General features: G+C 38.4%; 3 protein-coding genes across 9 annotated transcripts; 2 read left to right on the top strand and 1 right to left on the bottom strand.

Annotated features, from left to right (window-relative positions):
• Positions 1-2959: 2959 nt before the first annotated feature.
• On the top strand, positions 2960-10644 carry LOC140784614 (AT-rich interactive domain-containing protein 4-like). Of its 3 annotated transcripts, none has more exons than XM_073132124.1 (16): positions 2960-3945; positions 4057-4248; positions 4425-4478; positions 4974-5062; positions 5137-5410; positions 5524-5580; positions 6071-6102; positions 7344-7479; positions 7562-7735; positions 7895-8051; positions 8163-8518; positions 8614-8751; positions 9054-9152; positions 9672-9772; positions 9872-9962; positions 10199-10644. In XM_073132124.1, the coding sequence occupies exons 1-16, from the start codon at positions 3802-3804 to the stop codon at positions 10322-10324; spliced, it is 2220 nt and encodes a 739-aa protein (XP_072988225.1). In that variant the 5' UTR covers positions 2960-3801; the 3' UTR covers positions 10325-10644. The 3 variants fall into 3 exon arrangements, with proteins under 3 accessions (XP_072988225.1, XP_072988217.1, XP_072988208.1); XM_073132116.1 differs by having other exon boundaries at positions 8160-8518; XM_073132107.1 differs by having other exon boundaries at positions 7895-8518.
• On the top strand, positions 10594-11970 carry LOC140784660 (uncharacterized). Its single transcript, XM_073132183.1, has 2 exons — positions 10594-11683; positions 11764-11970. Exons 1-2 carry the CDS (start codon positions 10707-10709, stop codon positions 11837-11839), a joined length of 1053 nt encoding a protein of 350 aa, XP_072988284.1. The 5' UTR covers positions 10594-10706; the 3' UTR covers positions 11840-11970.
• Positions 11971-12097: 127 nt separating this feature from the next.
• Positions 12098-18098, bottom strand: LOC140784635 (uncharacterized). 5 transcript variants are annotated; one of them, XM_073132143.1, is made up of 9 exons: positions 17772-17896; positions 15077-16084; positions 14939-14995; positions 14732-14827; positions 14474-14632; positions 14256-14321; positions 13491-13556; positions 13342-13410; positions 12098-12719 (listed from the first exon to the last, which is right to left on the bottom strand). In XM_073132143.1, exons 2-9 carry the CDS (start codon positions 15788-15790, stop codon positions 12357-12359), a joined length of 1590 nt encoding a protein of 529 aa, XP_072988244.1. In that variant the 5' UTR covers positions 15791-16084; positions 17772-17896; the 3' UTR covers positions 12098-12356. The 5 variants fall into 5 exon arrangements, with proteins under 5 accessions (XP_072988244.1, XP_072988272.1, XP_072988236.1 ...); XM_073132171.1 differs by having other exon boundaries at positions 13311-13410; positions 17677-17893; XM_073132135.1 differs by having other exon boundaries at positions 17677-17893.
• Between the last annotated feature and the right edge of the window lie 121 nt (positions 18099-18219).

The following is an 18219-nucleotide window of genomic DNA, read 5'->3' as shown; positions in this document are numbered from 1 at the left end:
GTAGCATTTGAGTTCGAATGCGAATTTACAATCTCGTGGCCACTATATATGCTTGATCATGTGGCAATACTGCTAAAAGTGCGAAGTCTAATTCAAAGCCTTGGTTGCTTCATCTTTTTTACATAGACGATTCCCTTCCCTTTACGGCTTTACCCAGAGCAGTAGCCATGGGTATTGAGGCAGACAAAGTTCCTCGTCCCGTCCAAATCCAACTACAGATCGACTTGAATCACGAACTGTCTCAACTACCCATCAAAGATGCCTTTTCAGATAACGTTGGTATATGTGAGGAGGACGACATGAACCCCCATGCAGAGCACCATGGTGAAGATTTACCCACCAACAATCTCCGATAGCTCGCTTCGAGTGAATCGCATGGCGCAGATAACTCTGGAGAGGAACAGAGTGGATATTAATTTGCTTTACAAGAGCATGGGAAGGGGGAAGGCAATGCTGTTTGACTAATCAAAGGGATGAAGTTGAGGAAGAGGTGGGGAGCTGATGCTTCCAATTAAGGTGATTCCTTTGTTCAGTTATAAATGTTGTCTCCTTAAAGTTCCCTTTCATGTTTTAATTTTCTTGACATTTACGTATATCTACCATCTTCTTTAAACATTTGATTCAAATGGCCTTTGGCCTTTCTGCAACTAATGCTGAGTTTCTAAAATACTGACCTTCGTTTCCAGTTTCGTCTCTGTTTTCCTTTATGCATCTGAAGAAAAGCTGGGTAGAATTAAGGACTCGCATGTGTAACATTTAAATATTGATCTTATATGGAAAAAAACTCATGATCACTTGAATTCTGGCACATTCTTACCATATTGACTCCTCTGTGCTGGGGCGGTGAACATGGACATGGTTTACCAAACAACTGCTCGAGCACTTTGGAGGCTCCCCTGAGCTTGTACCAACTACTTACGGGGCTTCTTGCTAATTTGTCAACATCATTTTGGCATACCATTTATGCTACCATAACTTCCAAACTGTTATCAAGTCTATTTACAATTGCCAGAAAAATAAACTTGGATTCTCCCCGCGGCTTTTTTTTTTTTCTTTTTCTTTCTAAAAATAGTCGAAAGGCAACCAATAGGAGTGTAATTGAGCCGAGCTTGATTGAATTTAAGTTATAAATTATTTGGAGCTTAGATTTGTAAAAATTTGAATTGAAGTCATTTAAAAGTTTAAATCTAAACGAGCAAATTAATAAGCAGTCTAATTCCAATTGCAGATGAAAATTCCAATTCGACTGGCATTCAATATAGCATAGCTGATAATATATCCGAAGACCAACCTATTCTTGCCAAGAACCCACAAAATAAACTAGGCCCTGTCTGAGGAGGACTGGGCCGACTGAAGCCTATCTAATCCATTAAAATAAACTTAAATTATGTAATCAGCAGATAATGCCATATTTAAGAGAAGGGGAAATTATACTTCACCCCCATTTGATCTGGTTTGAATTCACTTTACTCCTTATATAATTATTATTTATACTACTTTATTCTCTTATGATTAAATCTAAATTAAAACTATTATTTTTTCATTATTTTTAACTATATTATATATTATTATTCAGGATTAGAGTAAAATGTAATTTTCCCATGAGCAAATTCGTAGTTACAACTCGGTTGCAAAATAATGTCCTTGAATGCATATGTTTCACTAAATACTGCTAATTACTAGTCGACAAAACTCCACTCCAACATGTGAAAAACTTTATCGTATGCTTAAATCTTGGGACAGTTAAATCTGCTTCCAGGATTCAAGTTCGATAAGAAATCTAAACTAATATTTGCCCCTACGACTTCCATACTACTCAAGTCTTCTTCCAAATATTTTATTAGAAGGTATTTTGTAGATAAATGATAGTTGACTGCAACCTATGAATGGTCTTATAATTTTTCACAAGAAAATAATTTCCATAATACGTCACTATTTGCTAACTTATTATAATATAAGTTTTGCGGCCAGCACAGTAATTCTTACTCGAATTATCACTGTATTACTACGCTCTCTCCCATATAACTAGCATTCTCTTGGTAATTTTCTCACTTTATTCTCATAGTCAGTTTATCTTTATAATAAATTATTATCTCATGCAATGATTTATAAATCACCTTCGGAAAAAGAGCAATTTGTTAATCACTTTTGGTCTTAGTTTAAGATTTACTGAGTTGGCAAAAATTATAATAATTTTAAAAGTTGTAATAATCTTAAAAATAATTTATATTGTGTTGTACAGCAGAATCATGTAGCAGTACTTTAGCCAAAAACTCTCATAATTAAAATAAAATAAAAACTTCCATAACAAACCTTCATCTTCTAGTGCACTAACTTTATTGGGAAGCCCCACCTGAAAAGAACACCATGCTATATAGAAATCAATTAAGAAGCACAAGTGATCAAGAAGGGCAACTTGGTAAAGAGCTCTTCTCATGTCTACGCACGTGAGTTGCCGAGCTCCACCACGTGGATGCCCAGAAGTCTTCCCCTACGAACTTCTCCTTTTTACTGCGAATTTAAGACCCCTTCGATCGAGATGATCGAGGCCTCAAATCCGACATCAAATCACCGATGGATTGAGGAGAGAGAGAGGCTTAGAGGGATTGCGAGATCGGGTTCGTGCCATACGATAGCAGCTGCAGTTGTTATTAGCAGTAATGAATCGAATCCGAAAAAAGCGAAAAAAGGAAGGAAAAAAAAAAAGAGAAGGAAAAAATCCAAAAACCCACGACCCAAATCCCAAAAAGAAAACATACCCATGTCGAGATTTCTAAGAATTTATACTCTCCACACATCAAAATCCAACCTTTTTATTTCTCGCCCCCTCTTTTCCAGTAATTCCTCTTTTCCGTCTTTTGGTACAGAGCGGAGGACTAGTTGTAAAGAGTTCCTGGTTATTTTAATTCCTGGGCGTAGTAATTGTACCACCTTATAATCTCTGATCTCCGAATCTTTTGGTCGTCCCTCTCTCTATCTCTATCTCTATCGCTCTTCTGGATTCTTTTTTTCTTTTTTGGTTGGTTTCGGTCTTTGGTTCTTAAATCCAGTTTTGTCAAGGGATAGATTGGTATAACATTTTTATTACTCCAATCTCCTCTGCTCTCTTTCATTGGTTTTGTTTGACTCGGCGTGTTCAGGAGGCAATTGTGTGGGTTTGGTTACAAAAGGTGGAATTTTTATCGCATTGGATGGGTTCGCGTTCGATTCGGGTGTGGCTTTCTTGGGGGTATAGATGGATAGAAATAGTTGTCGCTCCTCCTTTTCTATGATGAGAGGATTATTTTTTTTTTAAAATTTGAGTGTGATTTTTAAGGACAAGCGGTGTGCTATTAGGGTTCGGTTCTCTCGTCGTTACTTTACTCTTCTTCCCATCTCATCCCCCCTTTTCTGGGTCTCGGGTTGCTTGTTGGGAGAGCTCGGGAGGCGTTCTCTTGCGGAAAAAAATCATCGATTCCTCTTCTGAGTCCTTGATTTCCGTCGTTTTGGCACTTGGGATTCGCTATTTCACCGATTTGAGAAGATTTTGAGGCGATTTCTGAAGATTTTGATCGTTCTGCTTGGTGGGTTTTTGTGAGAGACTGGTCCTTTTGGCTCTGATCTGATTTCAGAGTCTGGGAAGAAGGAAACTGCAAGAGATTGCTCTGAATCTGGTTGACACGGTGGGCAACTATTCTCTTCTTTTGGGTTGAAGCTGAGATGATAGCGGCAGCAGCTATCCGCTGCTTCTATGGCTTCTGGCTGAGAGGAAGACCAGATAATTAGCTTTACAGATTCTTTTGCTGGTGTCATTTGTATCCAATGTCTCATTTTCAAGGTTTCGCAAGACAAAACTGTAGCCTCCTTGCAGTGTTATGTGGGAAGGTCGCCGATAGATCGACGGGGGAGGCTAAGCATCAATCTTTGTATCCCTTTCCAGACCTTGCTTCATCCGGGCGCTTAGAGGTTTCATGCATCCTGAATTTGTTTCTTTTGACTAATTTCTGCTAAGCATTTTGGGTCGTCTCACTCAGAACTATTCACTTAGGTTTCGTTTCTGCTCTCATACAATTGCAGGTTACTTCACTTGTTAATCCTACTTTTGATAAGTTTTGTGAAGCTCAGAGACTGGTGCAACCAAACTTTTTGTACTGCCAAGGAGAGCAACTTGAGGATGAAGAAGAAATTGGGTCTCTTATATGGGGAGAAGTTGATGCTTCTGAACCACAATTATTTAGTTCATTGATCAGTCCGCCATTACCCACCATTGTAAGGCATATGATTCTTGTGATTCTCTTAATTATTAAATTCTTTAGTTCGAAAAATGCCAGTTTTGGTGTAATGCCGTTGTGTTAATGCAGTTACAACCCCATATTGTGGATTGAATTTTATCTCTGCACACACTGACTTTTTGGTAACTTAATCCCTTGAGCATGATGATGCAGGTTTATTTGGAGGCTCCGAACAGTGAAAAAATTGCTCAAGCACTTCACTCTAAGGTGAATAGTCGGGAATGCTACTGAACTACTTTGCAATGCTTTTCCTCTTACAAATGTAAATTTTGGGAATGTGCTTTTAGGATCTAGAAGTATGTTGGTGGCTTGGTGCATTATTTCCTTCGTCCTTCTAGAGGTTCCAGGTCTTTAATTTGGCACTTAAGCACATTTAAAGAATATTAAAAAGTTTCCCTTTATCAGTTTGCCTACGTCATTTTCATTTTAAACTTTGAGTGCATGTACTTCATGAAGTTTTCTTATCTTATCTTATCTTATCTTTTTTTTTGTTTTTTTGGCTCACACATCATTAGTATCTCCTGCTGTTCTATGTTTTAATTTGACACACACAAACACACACACACATATATATACGGTGGTTTTTATCTGTTCTCTCTTTTCACTGATCTGATTCTGCATTCCTTACTATTGAAGTAGATATTCTTCATCAGGAAGGCCTATCTCTTTGCACTTTAAAATTACTGTTTTCTCTGTTACCAGGGGGTTCCATACATAATATACTGGAAGAATTCATTTTCATCTTGTGCAGCTTCTCATTTTCGCCAAGCTTTGCTCGCAGTTATCCAAAGGTATTACTCCTTTTGTTACTGTTCGACCATATAGAACTTAGGATGATCTAATGGTTGGCTCCCTCTGGATGCAGTTCATGTAGCCATACATGGGATGCTTTTCAACTTGCACATGCATCCTTCCAGTTATATTGTGTACGGAACAACCACATCCTGCCAGATAATAGTCAAAAGGTTAGTGGTAAGCTTGGGCCCCGTCTACTAGGAGATGCTCCAAAGATAAATATAACTCCGCCTGAGAAGGATATTGCTGAGGAAGAAGGCCTATCTGAAGCATTTCCTACAGTAAAAGTTTATGATGAAGATGTGGACATTAGACTTCTTGTTTGCGGAGTACCCTGCACATTGGTCAGCTCGAGCTTCCTTTCTTATCATGTTTCTTGTGTGGTTCTATATTTCTATTACAGAAGGTAGTAGATTAAGCTATACATTGTTTTAAGCAAAGTTCTCTTGTCTTCCAGGATGCATGTCTGTTGGGTTCTTTAGAAGATGGTTTGAATGCCCTTTTGAATATCGAAGTAAGTATGGATCCGAAGGAAAAAAAAATGGAAAAAAAAGGCTATGGAAACTCTAATCTATCTTTCCCATCAGCTAACTAAGATGATACAATCAACCCCTTTCTTGTATTTGTTTTTGCATGAAACATCATCATATGACCTTGTATATGAGAATTCCAGTTCCAAATAATTGGTTTGCAGATTGTTTTCACATAAAGCTTTCTTGCAGAAACTAGATTATCTATTTGGTTAGCCAACGAAACCAAACTTCTTTTAAGATGATATCTGTTATGCAGTTGCACTTGAGCTTGCAGTTCCATTGATGATGTAAGATTTTCAAGCTGATGTGAGAAATAAAAATTTGATGGATGAAAAGAAATATAAAGATTGAGATATTGCATGCTGCTATCTTTTAGGATGAATTAACTACATAAAGATACTTCTACTTGTTTTAGTTTTACTGATATTTTGATAGTAACATCTCTTCTAACGCTTCTTGCTATCTTTGCAGATTCGTGGGAGCAAACTCATGAATCGAGTGAGGTAATCTGAATTTTTTAGCATTGATATGATTAATATCTTGTAGAATATTTGCATAGAGATAGGTCAACTTTATGTTCACACATCATACCATAAGCAGTTGCATACCAATTTTTGTCTATATTGTAACATAAAATAATAGAATGTTGTGTGTTATTACTATTTGGTACCCAACCCTTGCTTTCTCTACATTGATCAAAGACCATCTTGTTGGTAACTTACACATCATGCTTTAAACCAAATACTTGGGTTAAATAGATCATAGACTTGAAACAGCCAAATTTTCTTAATTAACCTCAGCACATATATAAATAAGTAAAGAACTATAAAATAAGATAAAGTAAAAAATAATAAATGGTCAGAGCTGTACAACTTATTAATAAGCTTTACTAACCTATCTTTGTCCTCTCTTTCTTTCTCTGCCGCTTCAGTTAAATTATCACATCATTAAAATTTCTGACATGGCTATTCCTTACTTCCTCTCCTCCCGTAATAGTCTCTGAATCCCTCTTTTTTCTCGAAGAGAGATGGAGACTGGAGGATGACATTTTATGTATTCTAACATAAGTACCAGAATAGAAGACTACTGGAATGGGAGATCAAGGTAATGACGTACCTGAGACGGAGCAATTTGGTGTTCCAAGCCATGAATTTGGGGAGAGAACCTTGGAGAAAATCCATGAAAAACCTCCTTGTTCTTTGCGGGAATTTCTTAAATGAGCCCTCCTATTTTCTTGAATCCTCAAACGAGCAGAAGAATGTGAGGGAGTCAGTTGTGAATAGGAGAGGAGGGAAGGGTTCTATTGGGTGAAGACAGATTTCAAATTTTGAATCTTTTCTTGATCTTTGGGGGATTCTGTCCCCTGACTGTCATATCGTCAGATCGTGGCATCAGCATTATAGGAAGAACATGGGTGTTCCGATACACTATAAAGCTAGTTAAAAAATCTCATCTTCCAACCACTCTGGCTATTGGACTAATAGCCCAAGGTGCTTATAAAATATTAACTTTAATATAACATATGCTCGGTAACTGTTATCCTGGTTTGATAACTCACTATGGCTCTGCTCTATCAAGCTGGGCAATTCTTCCCAGTGTAAAACATGTATTGGATTTTATATATTTGTGCAATGAATGTCATAAATGCCATTATTTCCAGTCACATTTTCTTGTGTGATTTTTTTCCATTGAAGTTAATGGCTTTTGAGCTGGAACTTATCAAGATGGTGTTCATCTCTGGCAGTGCCACCCCACCTCCTCTTCAAGCTGGGACATTTACTCGTGGGGTTGTGACAATGCGCTGTGATATTACAACTTGCAGTTCTGCTCACATTTCACTTTTAGTCTCTGGTAGTGCACAAACTTGTTTTGATGATCAGGTACCCAGTTCTTAATATCTTCCCCTTTTCCTAGACTAATGTTACCTTCATGCTTGCTAACTTAAATGATGGTAACTTGTAGCTTTTGGAATGCCACATTAAGAACGAGCTCATTGAGAAGAATCAGCTAGTTCGTGCTCTACCGAATATTGAGGAAGACAAGGCATCTTTGCTTGAGCCTTTGAATTCTGTCTCTATAGCCTGTGGTGCGTCTGTATTTGAAGTCTGCTTGAAAGTCCCTACGTGGGCTGCGCAGGTTGCTTTCTTACTTTTTTAAAAAAATATTTATTTATTTTCCTTTTATTTGGTCACACTGCCGGATAGCCATCATACTTTTAGATTCTTATTATTATTTTGTGTATTCATTGAATCGCTGTCTTAGAGCATAGAAATTTTTGTCTTGTCATGTGTTTAGGTTCTGAGGCATCTTGCACCAGAGGTCTCATATCGCAGTTTGGTTACACTTGGTATTGCAAGTATACATGGTACTCCAGTTGCTTCTTTTGAGAGGCAAGATGCAGATCGCCTCCTTTTCTTTTGTACAAGGCAGAGGAAAGATTTTAATGTCGAAGGTGATGTTAAGTTTCATCTACCAAGATGGTCATCCTCTCTTATAAGGTCTAAACCAGGTCTAAAATCAAGACGTATGAACTCCAATATTTCTGGTGATAATGGAGCAGCAGGTGGACATGCTGATCAGGAAGACATGAAGGAAAAGTGCCCAACTGAAGGATCTCCTGTTCCCATTTCATCTGTTAATCAGAGAACAAGGGTTGCTGCATTGAGGCCCATTCCTCACTCGCGGAAGCATAAAATGCTTCCTTTCTTGGGAATGGCTGAAGCTTATCTGCATGAAGGAAGTCAGGTTAAACCTAACTTGCCGATTGTTCCCGCTGTGAAGCATACTCCAGTGCCTGCTGCCCCAGCAACTCACAGGAAGTCCTCAGGGTCGCTCCATGCTCAGCAGATAATTTCATTAAACCCACTACCAATGAAGAAACATGGATGTAACCGGTTGCCAATTCAAGTTTGTCCTGAAGTATGCTACTTGAACAGTCTCTACTGTTGGAATTTGGAAATACTTTAGAATCAACCTGGGTAACCCTTATTTAAAAAAAAAAATTAATTTTGCAGGAAGACTTCTTGAAGGATGTCATGCAATTTCTAATTCTTAGGGGCCATAGTCGACTTGTTCCTCAAGGAGGAATATCTGAGTTTCCTGATGCTATCCTTAATGCAAAGCGCCTTGACCTCTACAACCTGTATAGAGAGGTTAATCTTCCCATCTACTTCTGTCTTATTTGCTAATATGCTTTTTTGATTTTCTGGTGTCAAAATGAGCCCCCAGGCATATGCCTGGGCAAGGAGCCACCTCTAAATGACACCAGGAAAAGTGAATTTATGTTATGGAATCTCCCTGCAACTGCTTGGGAGATTGAAACTCATGATCAGTCCATACAGGGCTCCATGTTCCTAATCCCTTCTAGATGGCTACAAGCTGATGACTGATGTCCATTATGTATTTGTTGACCTGCAATTTAGAAGTATAAGTTAGAAAGTTTTTCTTGTGCCAGGTGGTTTCAAGAGGTGGTTTTTATGTTGGAAATGGCATAAATTGGAAAGGACAAGTCTTTTCAAAGATGCGCAACCATACTGCGACCAACAGAATGACTGTATGTTTCAATTTCCATATATACTTTCTTGTTTATAGTGTTATATTACTCTTATATTCCAAGTCTGACACAGAAGAAGAATTATGGTATATTTTATGTAGTATTTAACTATAAAGCTCAGAGCAGTTTTTTAATTCAAAAGATAACATGAAATATATGATCAGGTGTATCCTAAGCCTATTTCACTGTCAGGGAGATTTTAGATGTGCATATTATTTATTGCTGTGTTGCTATTATTGGCTATCTAATTTTCTTCAATAACAGGATAAATAAATGGTGAGTAATTAAATTAAATTCTATGAGAGGCAGACAACAAACCTACTTAGTACACGTCATTCATCATAAGGTGGATAAAGCAGTTGATTCATTTAGTAGGTGCTTGATTCACTCTATAGAGTATATATACAAGCCATTTTGTTGATTGCTTTACTTCTAGTGTAATCCAGTATCTGAGTTGGATTGTCCATTAGAACTCAAGTTCTTTAACCTTTTATTATCCTCACAATTCCCTTTATATAGGGTGTTGGAAACACACTGAAAAGACATTACGAAACATACCTGTTGGAGTACGAATTGGCGCATGATGATGTGGATGGAGAATGCTGCTTGATGTGTCACAGGTTTGCGAGCCCAATTTTCTTTTACTTTTTACTATCATTCATTTGGTCTTTTTTTTGTTACAATCAACTGACAGAGGAGTGTGGCAAGTGTTTCTCCAGTAGTGCGCCGGGTGATTGGGTTAATTGTGGATTATGCGGTGAGTGGGCGCACTTTGGCTGTGATAGACGGCAGGGCCTAGGTACTTTCAAGGTGAGTAGCCTAAAATTTCACCAAATACATTTTACTTATCAAAGGATCTTTCTTCCTTTATAGTTTGTACTCATGCATTATGGACACAGCATGCACATCATCTAGATGAAATTTGAATTTTGAATCCATTCCAAACTTTGCATTAGATTAAACAATTAGTTGACTCAAACAATCTTTATTAGGCTATGGATTAGATTATGCATCTCACTGCATGATTTCATTTGCTGTTGTGACAGGACTATGCGAAGACAGACGGATTGGAGTACATATGTCCCCACTGTAGCCTAACAAACTATAAGAAAAAGCCTCAGAAGTTAGTTAATGGTTTTTCAAATACTCCGGCTGTTTCGCGGCATGTTTAATTCTTTTCTTTTTTTTCCTTTATTTCTTTAACTCCTTTTGCCCCTTATGTTGGAGGGGTCTGATAATAGTTGAGTGGCGGAGGGAGAGGGAGTGTCTAAATAGGTGTAGAGGTTAATATGTATTTTTCCCATTGTTGTTTCAAGGTTTAGGTAGGCCAAGATCTCATATAGCCTGTAACTATACAGAAGTAAGGGGAAAAAAAAAGGGAAAAAAAATTAGTTGCTCTTCCGTAAACACAATGTATCATATTTTTGTTGGTAAACTCTCTCCTTTACAGGTTAACCTCGTTGCTCCAATTATTATACGAGTTGTGGAGTTATCTTCTAATTGTCAGAAACAAATATGCTAAATTTTTCTTCTTCTTCTTAAGTATATTCTTAAATGTTCATCGAAAATTTGCATGCGTGCAAATCGATACTTTTGCTCTCCGGCTCCTCGTTACCATCGTTCTCAGCACTCGAGACATTAATCAAACACATCGGGAATGATCAAAGCAAGTCTCGATCTACCACAACGACCTCTCAAATTCCTTATACTTCATCTATTAATACACCAACTCAACGGCTAAGAAGGCAAGTAATGGAAGGGTCACTCTACGCACAAGTAGATGACTTCTACTTCTCAGCACTTTCCAACGGAGACGAGGAGCTTTTCCCCATATCTGGCGAGAAGTACGCCGAAGAACTCCAGCTCCAAGAAGTGCTCATGTCCGCCACCGTCGCCTCTCGCTTTTGCTCACAAACACTCCCACCACCGCGGCCGCCACTTGTTCAAAAGGTTCGCCTCACGGGGGAGTCCTCTTCATCAGCTCAAACCTTCTGCAAGATCTGCATGGAAACTGCAGTGATATCAGAAATGTTTTACAGCAACAACTGCTCGCATGCCTTTTGCCGCAATTGCTTAGGCCGGTACATCGCTGCGATGGTCAACGGCAACATGTCGACGGTTAGATGCCCAGAAATCGGATGTAAAGGCGTGTTAGAGCCAGAATTATGTCAAGAGATAGTACCTAAAGAGGTGTTTGAGAGGTGGGCAGATGCATCGTGTGAGTCTATGGTTCTTGCGTCGCATAAGTATTATTGCCCTTTTAAGGACTGCTCGGCGATGATGGTGAATACCAGAGAGGAGGCGGTAACGCAGTCGGAGTGCCCAAGTTGCAGGAGATTGTTCTGTGCTCGGTGTAATGTTCCATGGCATTCAGGATTGAGCTGCAACGAGTTTAGAGGGTTGGGGAATGACGAGAGGGGAAGGGAGGATCTCATGCTTATGGAGGTTGCAAAGAGTAAGGCGTGGAAGAGGTGCCCCAGGTGCAAGTACTTTGTGGAGAAGACAGAAGGGTGCATGCACATCACATGCAGGTATATAAAAGAGAGGCTTGCAATTAAATTTGAGTCTTGATATATATATTTTTGACAGATTGGTTTGACTTTTGCTACAGGTGTGGCTTCGAGTTTTGCTACGGATGCGGATTAAAGTGGAGCATAACTCATGCTAGCTGCGTTAATCAACGTTGATACTGGCAACTGGATTTTCTTGTTATAGACAGATAGAATTTTGGAACCAAAGGAAGTTATTAATTCTACTTTGCCTGTCATTTTCTGTACGAAAGAAGAAGGTAACCACACATATTTTGACTCTTCTTCTACCTCAAAGTGCAATATTCATCTGAATCTTTTAGCAGTTAAGTATACTAAACCTCCAAATGTAGACAAGAAATTATTGTCTACGGCTTTCTGAGAAGGCATTGCACACTCATATCAACTCGAAACAAGTTGGACAAACAAAATAATTGAACAATACCATTATAAATACACTTAGATACATAGCATGCCTCAGTACACGTCTATCAGCACAAGCTTCAGCCAATTATTAGTATCTACATGTAGAAGGCTCAATATCAGCATCCTAAGTGAAATTAAAACAGACTGCCTACAAAAACAAAGTTTCTTAAAAGCAAACAGTCTACTATATTAAGAGGAAAGAGAGCAAGTCAGTTGGCTTTTCAATGCTTTTGGTTTCAGTTAGGTTTTGTTAATAGATTTCAGAGCTTTCTTTTCCAACGACAGCTCCACTGCAGCCACTGGCTCCATCTTCTGCAGCACTAGACTCAATGCGAGCCCAGCTGCAGTTAGAGATTGCGTCATGGTCCAAGCCTGGTTTGCTTCCTTCAGGGGGGATAGCCGAGGAAGAGGAGCCTTTCTGATTGGATATTGCAGCAGCAAGAGCAACTGGCATGAGGCAGAGACCTTTATTCTGAAGGTACTGCATCGCAGTGGTGACGTTGGATTCCATCAGCTTCACAACTTCTTGCTCAAAGGCCAAGCTATCCTGAGACTCAGATGGATGTAGCCCTTGTCCAACTGATGAAGATGATAGAAGCAGACTGCCAGAACCCTGCATACATAGATAACAGAAAAACACCACATCAATCTGAAGGAAAGAACAAATGTTATGAAGAGCTCATATTAGTAAAAAGGAGAACCACGGCAACTGCTCAAAAGGATTAGACCAAATTGCAATCTAGTGCATTGAGAATCAATTCTCCAATTTTAGTTATATTTTCTCACTGATTATGTATACATTCATGCTTCCTGGGGATCCCTGAGAAAGACAACAGATGACAAAAATGGGAGCTTATTGTCGTCCTCAAATGGATCTGCCTTTCATATTTAAGATGATCAGGGTAGTAGTAGTAAATAACTATGTTCATTTTGTGCATGTTCTGCATTTAATAGTGACCAACACAACCAATACCATACAAAAGTACATGCCACCCTTGGCTATCCATATCACTGTCTCAGAAGCCACTCGACAGAACAACTGTTCTTTGGAGATTTGAACAGCTCAAGCTGCTCAGCCCATCTTATAACAGAAAATTTTCACAAGAGATAGCTTGCTAATATGACCGAGACAATCCAAAGTATTAAATTGTCACAAAATGAATCAAATGATCATTTCCAAAAACGAAAGAAGAAAGATCTCAACTGTAGAAATTGGGAATAAATTGAGATGACACCTCAGACTGCGAATCTGTTAGAAGGGGAACAACTGCTCCAGCTGCACCCAATCGGCTCATGCTTAAGACCTTCATTTAAGATATAACATTAAGTGTCAGTACTTGAGTAGAATCTTCTGATGATCCAGATACAATGTCCTCATTCAAACCTTGACTTGTAGCTGAAGGAATTTCACATAGTCAATAATTTCATCAAGCATTGATGCTTTATCTGCCTGCTCAATAGTTGAAGATTGAAGATTCAGCATGAATCATTGATAGATAGAGAACAAGAAAAACCATAGTTATTGAAAGAAACACGAAATAATGTTGCAATATTAGGTTACTGAGTCTCATTTTATTATAGCTGAAAACCCAAAACGATCCTATCACAGACGAGATCCACCTTCCCAACAAGTTTTAACATTAGTCGTAAGCTGTAACTGTTGCTAGTTTGGTTCGGTTGGTTTGCTATGGGACCATCATAGGTATACAATGAGTTTGAGTTTGGATTGGCATTTTTGGATATGTTAGGCTAGCATCTGGTCAGATGAGATATGCATTTATCAAGTTAGCTATGGATTGACCCTCAATCCTATCTGAGGTCATCTGATTTACAGGTATTTGCGACCTATATAACCTAGTCTAAGCTACAATTTGGTCATTAATATCTTATTACATCTACTATGGAGATCAGGCCTCAATAACATGACCTCACAGATAAAACATAGTACAACAGATGAAAATTTGTGTTCCTACATCATTTGCTCAATTCGCACTAAATCCTACAAATTTTTTGTAAGCATCATGCAGGATGACCAGTCTTCGGAATTGACTGCTCATGGTCCCCATCGCATTACTGAACTAACAACAGAGAAATGTAGGATTGCAAACAACCAATGGAGACATGATCCGCAGAGACAAAAAGTTAGTACCTTGTTGGAGTTTGGGACAAGTTCCTGGAGATTCTTCATTCTTTCTGCAATTTTTTCTCTTCGAAGCTGCATGAACAAGTAACTGTCAAGTATGAGACACTTCTTATAACAGCATATGGAAGTTTTCTGAAAAAGAAAAAAAAAACCTCTACAACCAAAAACAACTCCAATCTGATGAGCTTATTATTATAACACATGATCCAAAATCATGAACTCACCCGCTCTGCAATACTATGAGGATCGGTAGCCTGACCACGGCGTGCTCTGACACGAGGCTTGATAGCTCCATTACAACCATTTCCGTTCATTGGACCTAATTGCGACTGAGTACCAAATGAATTATCCATGCGATGCTTGCTAGGATTTCCGTCAATAGACTGTGACAACAAAACCGGGGAAAATAAAATATCCCTCTCATCATGCGAAAAAGTGAAACTATGATCAAACATATTAAACCAACATTTAATAGAGAAAACCTGCTGAGGGGTCTGTACTCCATTTGGTTTCGTAAATGTCATTTGTGGCCCAGAAGCAAAAGAAGACAGATAAATGTTGTGAAGGCCATTTGGTTCCTGCAACATCACACAAAAATAAACTAATAAATTCTAAATGCCATAATATTTCCATAAAAAATAAATAAATGTTAATAAATGTGGAACTAGTTGACTAGTTTGCTTCATCACTTTTATCAGTTGTCCAGCAGTTAAAGAAGGCACATGGTTGTTGTGGAACTTGTGATTCTGCAATATCATTTGGACCAAATATTGGGACTCAGATGACCTCATTAGAACAGAGTATAAAATCCCAGTTTAAGTACTCACATCTAGAGATGGCGAAGCCAAATAGTCAATCTCTGAGAATTTACTATTTTCAGTGCATGTTTTCCTCAAAACATCATCACTTTCTACCCCTTGAAACCCAAAAGTTTGTGATTTTCTTTGTCCCATTGCTGGACCGGTTGGATATGATGAAGGCCAAATAGCTGAAGCTGATGAAATAGAGTTTGTATCAGCATGTGGAAAAACAGATAATTGGCTGCCATTGCTCTCAATAAAATTAGAAACTGCAAGTGCACTATGAGGCAATGCAATAGGACATGATGAACTGAATTCTGAGCTAAATGATCCAGACGCTGAGTCACATTCTATCACCCCTGGTAATGCGTAACAACTTTCAGAAGTCCCAATATCTTGCAGTTGTGGTTGCAACAGTTGTTTATGTAGCTTATGCTGAGATATGGTACAGCCAGGACGTAGGCCCTTGTCAATGCCATACTCCAAATTTTCGTTGATGAATATTGATGATGTATCATTGTGCTCGTGAAATTTCAAATGGTCAATAGATGCATTCCCTACAATGTGATTTGTAGATTGCATGTATCTGGGACGGTTCCTTCCATCCCTCTCACATGCTTCAACTGAATTAGCAAGCAAATTATCACTTCCAGACGCAGCATTCCCAGCCAAAGATAATGTGTTAGGTGCATTAGCAGGCCATGTTGGTGTTGGAAGGAAGGTATCAATAAAATCATCCATTCAAATTTCTTGGTGATGTTACTTCGCTGATATGTTGTGAGAAGTTGAGAAAACTTATGCTGGCAATTTGATGAAATGAAATCTTTAGGTAACTAAGGTCATATTCCCCACAACTGATACTATGTCAACAATTCTATGATCAAGTTTCATATGAAACAGAACAGTCAACAGATGATATATGGTATGTCCTAACAAAATCTGAACTGTCCAGTGCTCAGTAAATTGAGAACCCTTGGCTTTGGTAAACTGAGCTCAAGTGTAGATGTCTTCTGAACCCAATTTCTTGACCCCTATCTAGCATGACAAGGAATAAGTGTTAGCTATTTAATGCTGCATAATTAAAAGTACTACTCTATAAGATGCTAACTTAATCATCAAAGGAGAAAAAACATGATTAGCTTAGAATATGAGAATTATTGTATGATCCATTTTCCAAGCAACCAATGCATACTAGCAGCATACACCATGACTGGATTAAAACATGTATTTGGCCATAAGCAACTATACAAGAACCTAAATTTTCTTTAATGCTCCTTATATAACCCACAAGTGATGATAAAACTCAATTAGGATCAGTGAAGTGATAAAATTTGCCTCTACTACCAGTCCTAGCAGGAAGGAGTTTTTTCTACTACCTTAAACTAGCCTCTGGAACTTGCAACATTATATGATAGAGAATGCAAACAACATTCTGGAATGGACAAAAGCAGCTGGCATATGTGATCTCCTCTATAAACCCAAAAACACTAGATAGACCTAAACTTTAACAAAGATTCAGTAAAGCAAGATTCATCTCACTAGCCTGCTAGAGAATGTCTGCAACTAGTTTAGCAGTCGAGTATCATATATAGATATTTTGTCATATTTCTATATTCCGAAGTTTCCACCGGATTCTTACATGCAAATGAGCATACCAAAATGCTTGATGATCAGTTAAGAGGAGTAATTTGAATGAGAAGTGGAATGGAAGATCTCTAGCTCTTAGACATGTAGGTGGCAGCACTTGAGCATGCCCACTTCTTTCCTAATTTCACTCTGTTCTCCTCTATCACCTACCGTCAAACTCCTCTCCACCACTGACCTGCCTTCCAATTTTCTTTCCCTTCCTATGGCCAGCAGCATGGCAACAAGTGCAATTCACTTTAGCAATTTTGAAATTCCTTCACCTTCTTCCTCATTGCCTCAACAAGATCTGCATTAGACTCCAGATTTTGTTCTTTGCACTCATGCTGTAAGTTATAGCCAACACAAAGAACATTCATTCTATCACAGGTTGGTCCAGTTGCTGACCCTATGATTCAGAGGCTCACATATGTTATTTAAATAAAGTTTCAGGATTTGAAAAACATATTGTTCAATAAATAGACATTAAAAACATGATTTTTCTTGCTTGTTTCTACAATATCCACAACCCCTTAAAACCTAACCAATCTAGAAGTATACTAACTCGCACGATCTTATTATAAACACTTATAGTATGAAGTACTAGTTTTAGGTCCAATATACAAACTGTCGAGTAACATCGACAATCTAATCATAATAAACAAATCAGTATTGCTCCCCAAGATCATATACAAGAAAGTGGCATACTGACACACTGCAATCAAACCCGGACCGCTCAGAAGAAAGTGAGAATAATCGAAAAGAAATTGAAAACTATTAGACCCTCTCTTCTCAATCCAGGACGCGATGAAATCAACGAGAACAGACTCCAAGATCAGAACTTGAACCAAACCATATGAGTTAAAACAACAGAAACTTACAAACAAACAAACAAACAGCTGAATTAGAGAAAAAGCCACGGAAAATTCCATGAAAGGGACGCAAGAATTGAACCGCAAAGAAAGAGGCAGAAGAATAACAGAAGATAAGTCTACAAATAATACCAGAACACACAAGAATTTGCTACTATTTCACCAGCCAAAGCAGTCTCGCGAAAGACTTCACGAGCCCTAACCCTAATTTGGTGCTAAGAACCCACCGACAGAGCCAAGAGAGTAAGCTCCAACGCAAAAGACGAGATCGCGAAAGCAAATGGGGAAGAAAAAGAGCAGTTTTAGCTTCCTATGCCGGAGAAGCGGAGACTGATGTGTCGCTCCTTTCAAGTGTGAACGCGGACACGAGATTAAGGTATAGTGTGATTCTTCTTCATTTTAGAAGGTTGTATAAGCGAATCATCTCAGCATTCCTTCGATTACCAGTAACCCAAGTTGCAGCCACTTTTGATTGTGAGGTCATCAACGGTAAGAATAATGTCTCTTTGCAGAAAGTTTTAGTTGTAACATTGTAGCTAAACGTGGATGTGAATAACTAATTAGTCTTGCAATAAGATGTAATACTTATACTCCATATGCATATTGAGTCTTCCTCTAGTGGATATCTGAAGAATAGACTGAGGAAAATTTATCAATTTGCAACTGCTCAAGTCT

Source organism: Typha latifolia, chromosome 1 (genome assembly GCF_019914945.1).
Source record: "Typha latifolia isolate L0001 chromosome 1, TyphaL0001v2, whole genome shotgun sequence".
Lineage (NCBI taxonomy): Eukaryota > Viridiplantae > Streptophyta > Magnoliopsida > Poales > Typhaceae > Typha > Typha latifolia.
This window is presented reverse-complemented; position numbering and strand designations above follow the sequence as displayed.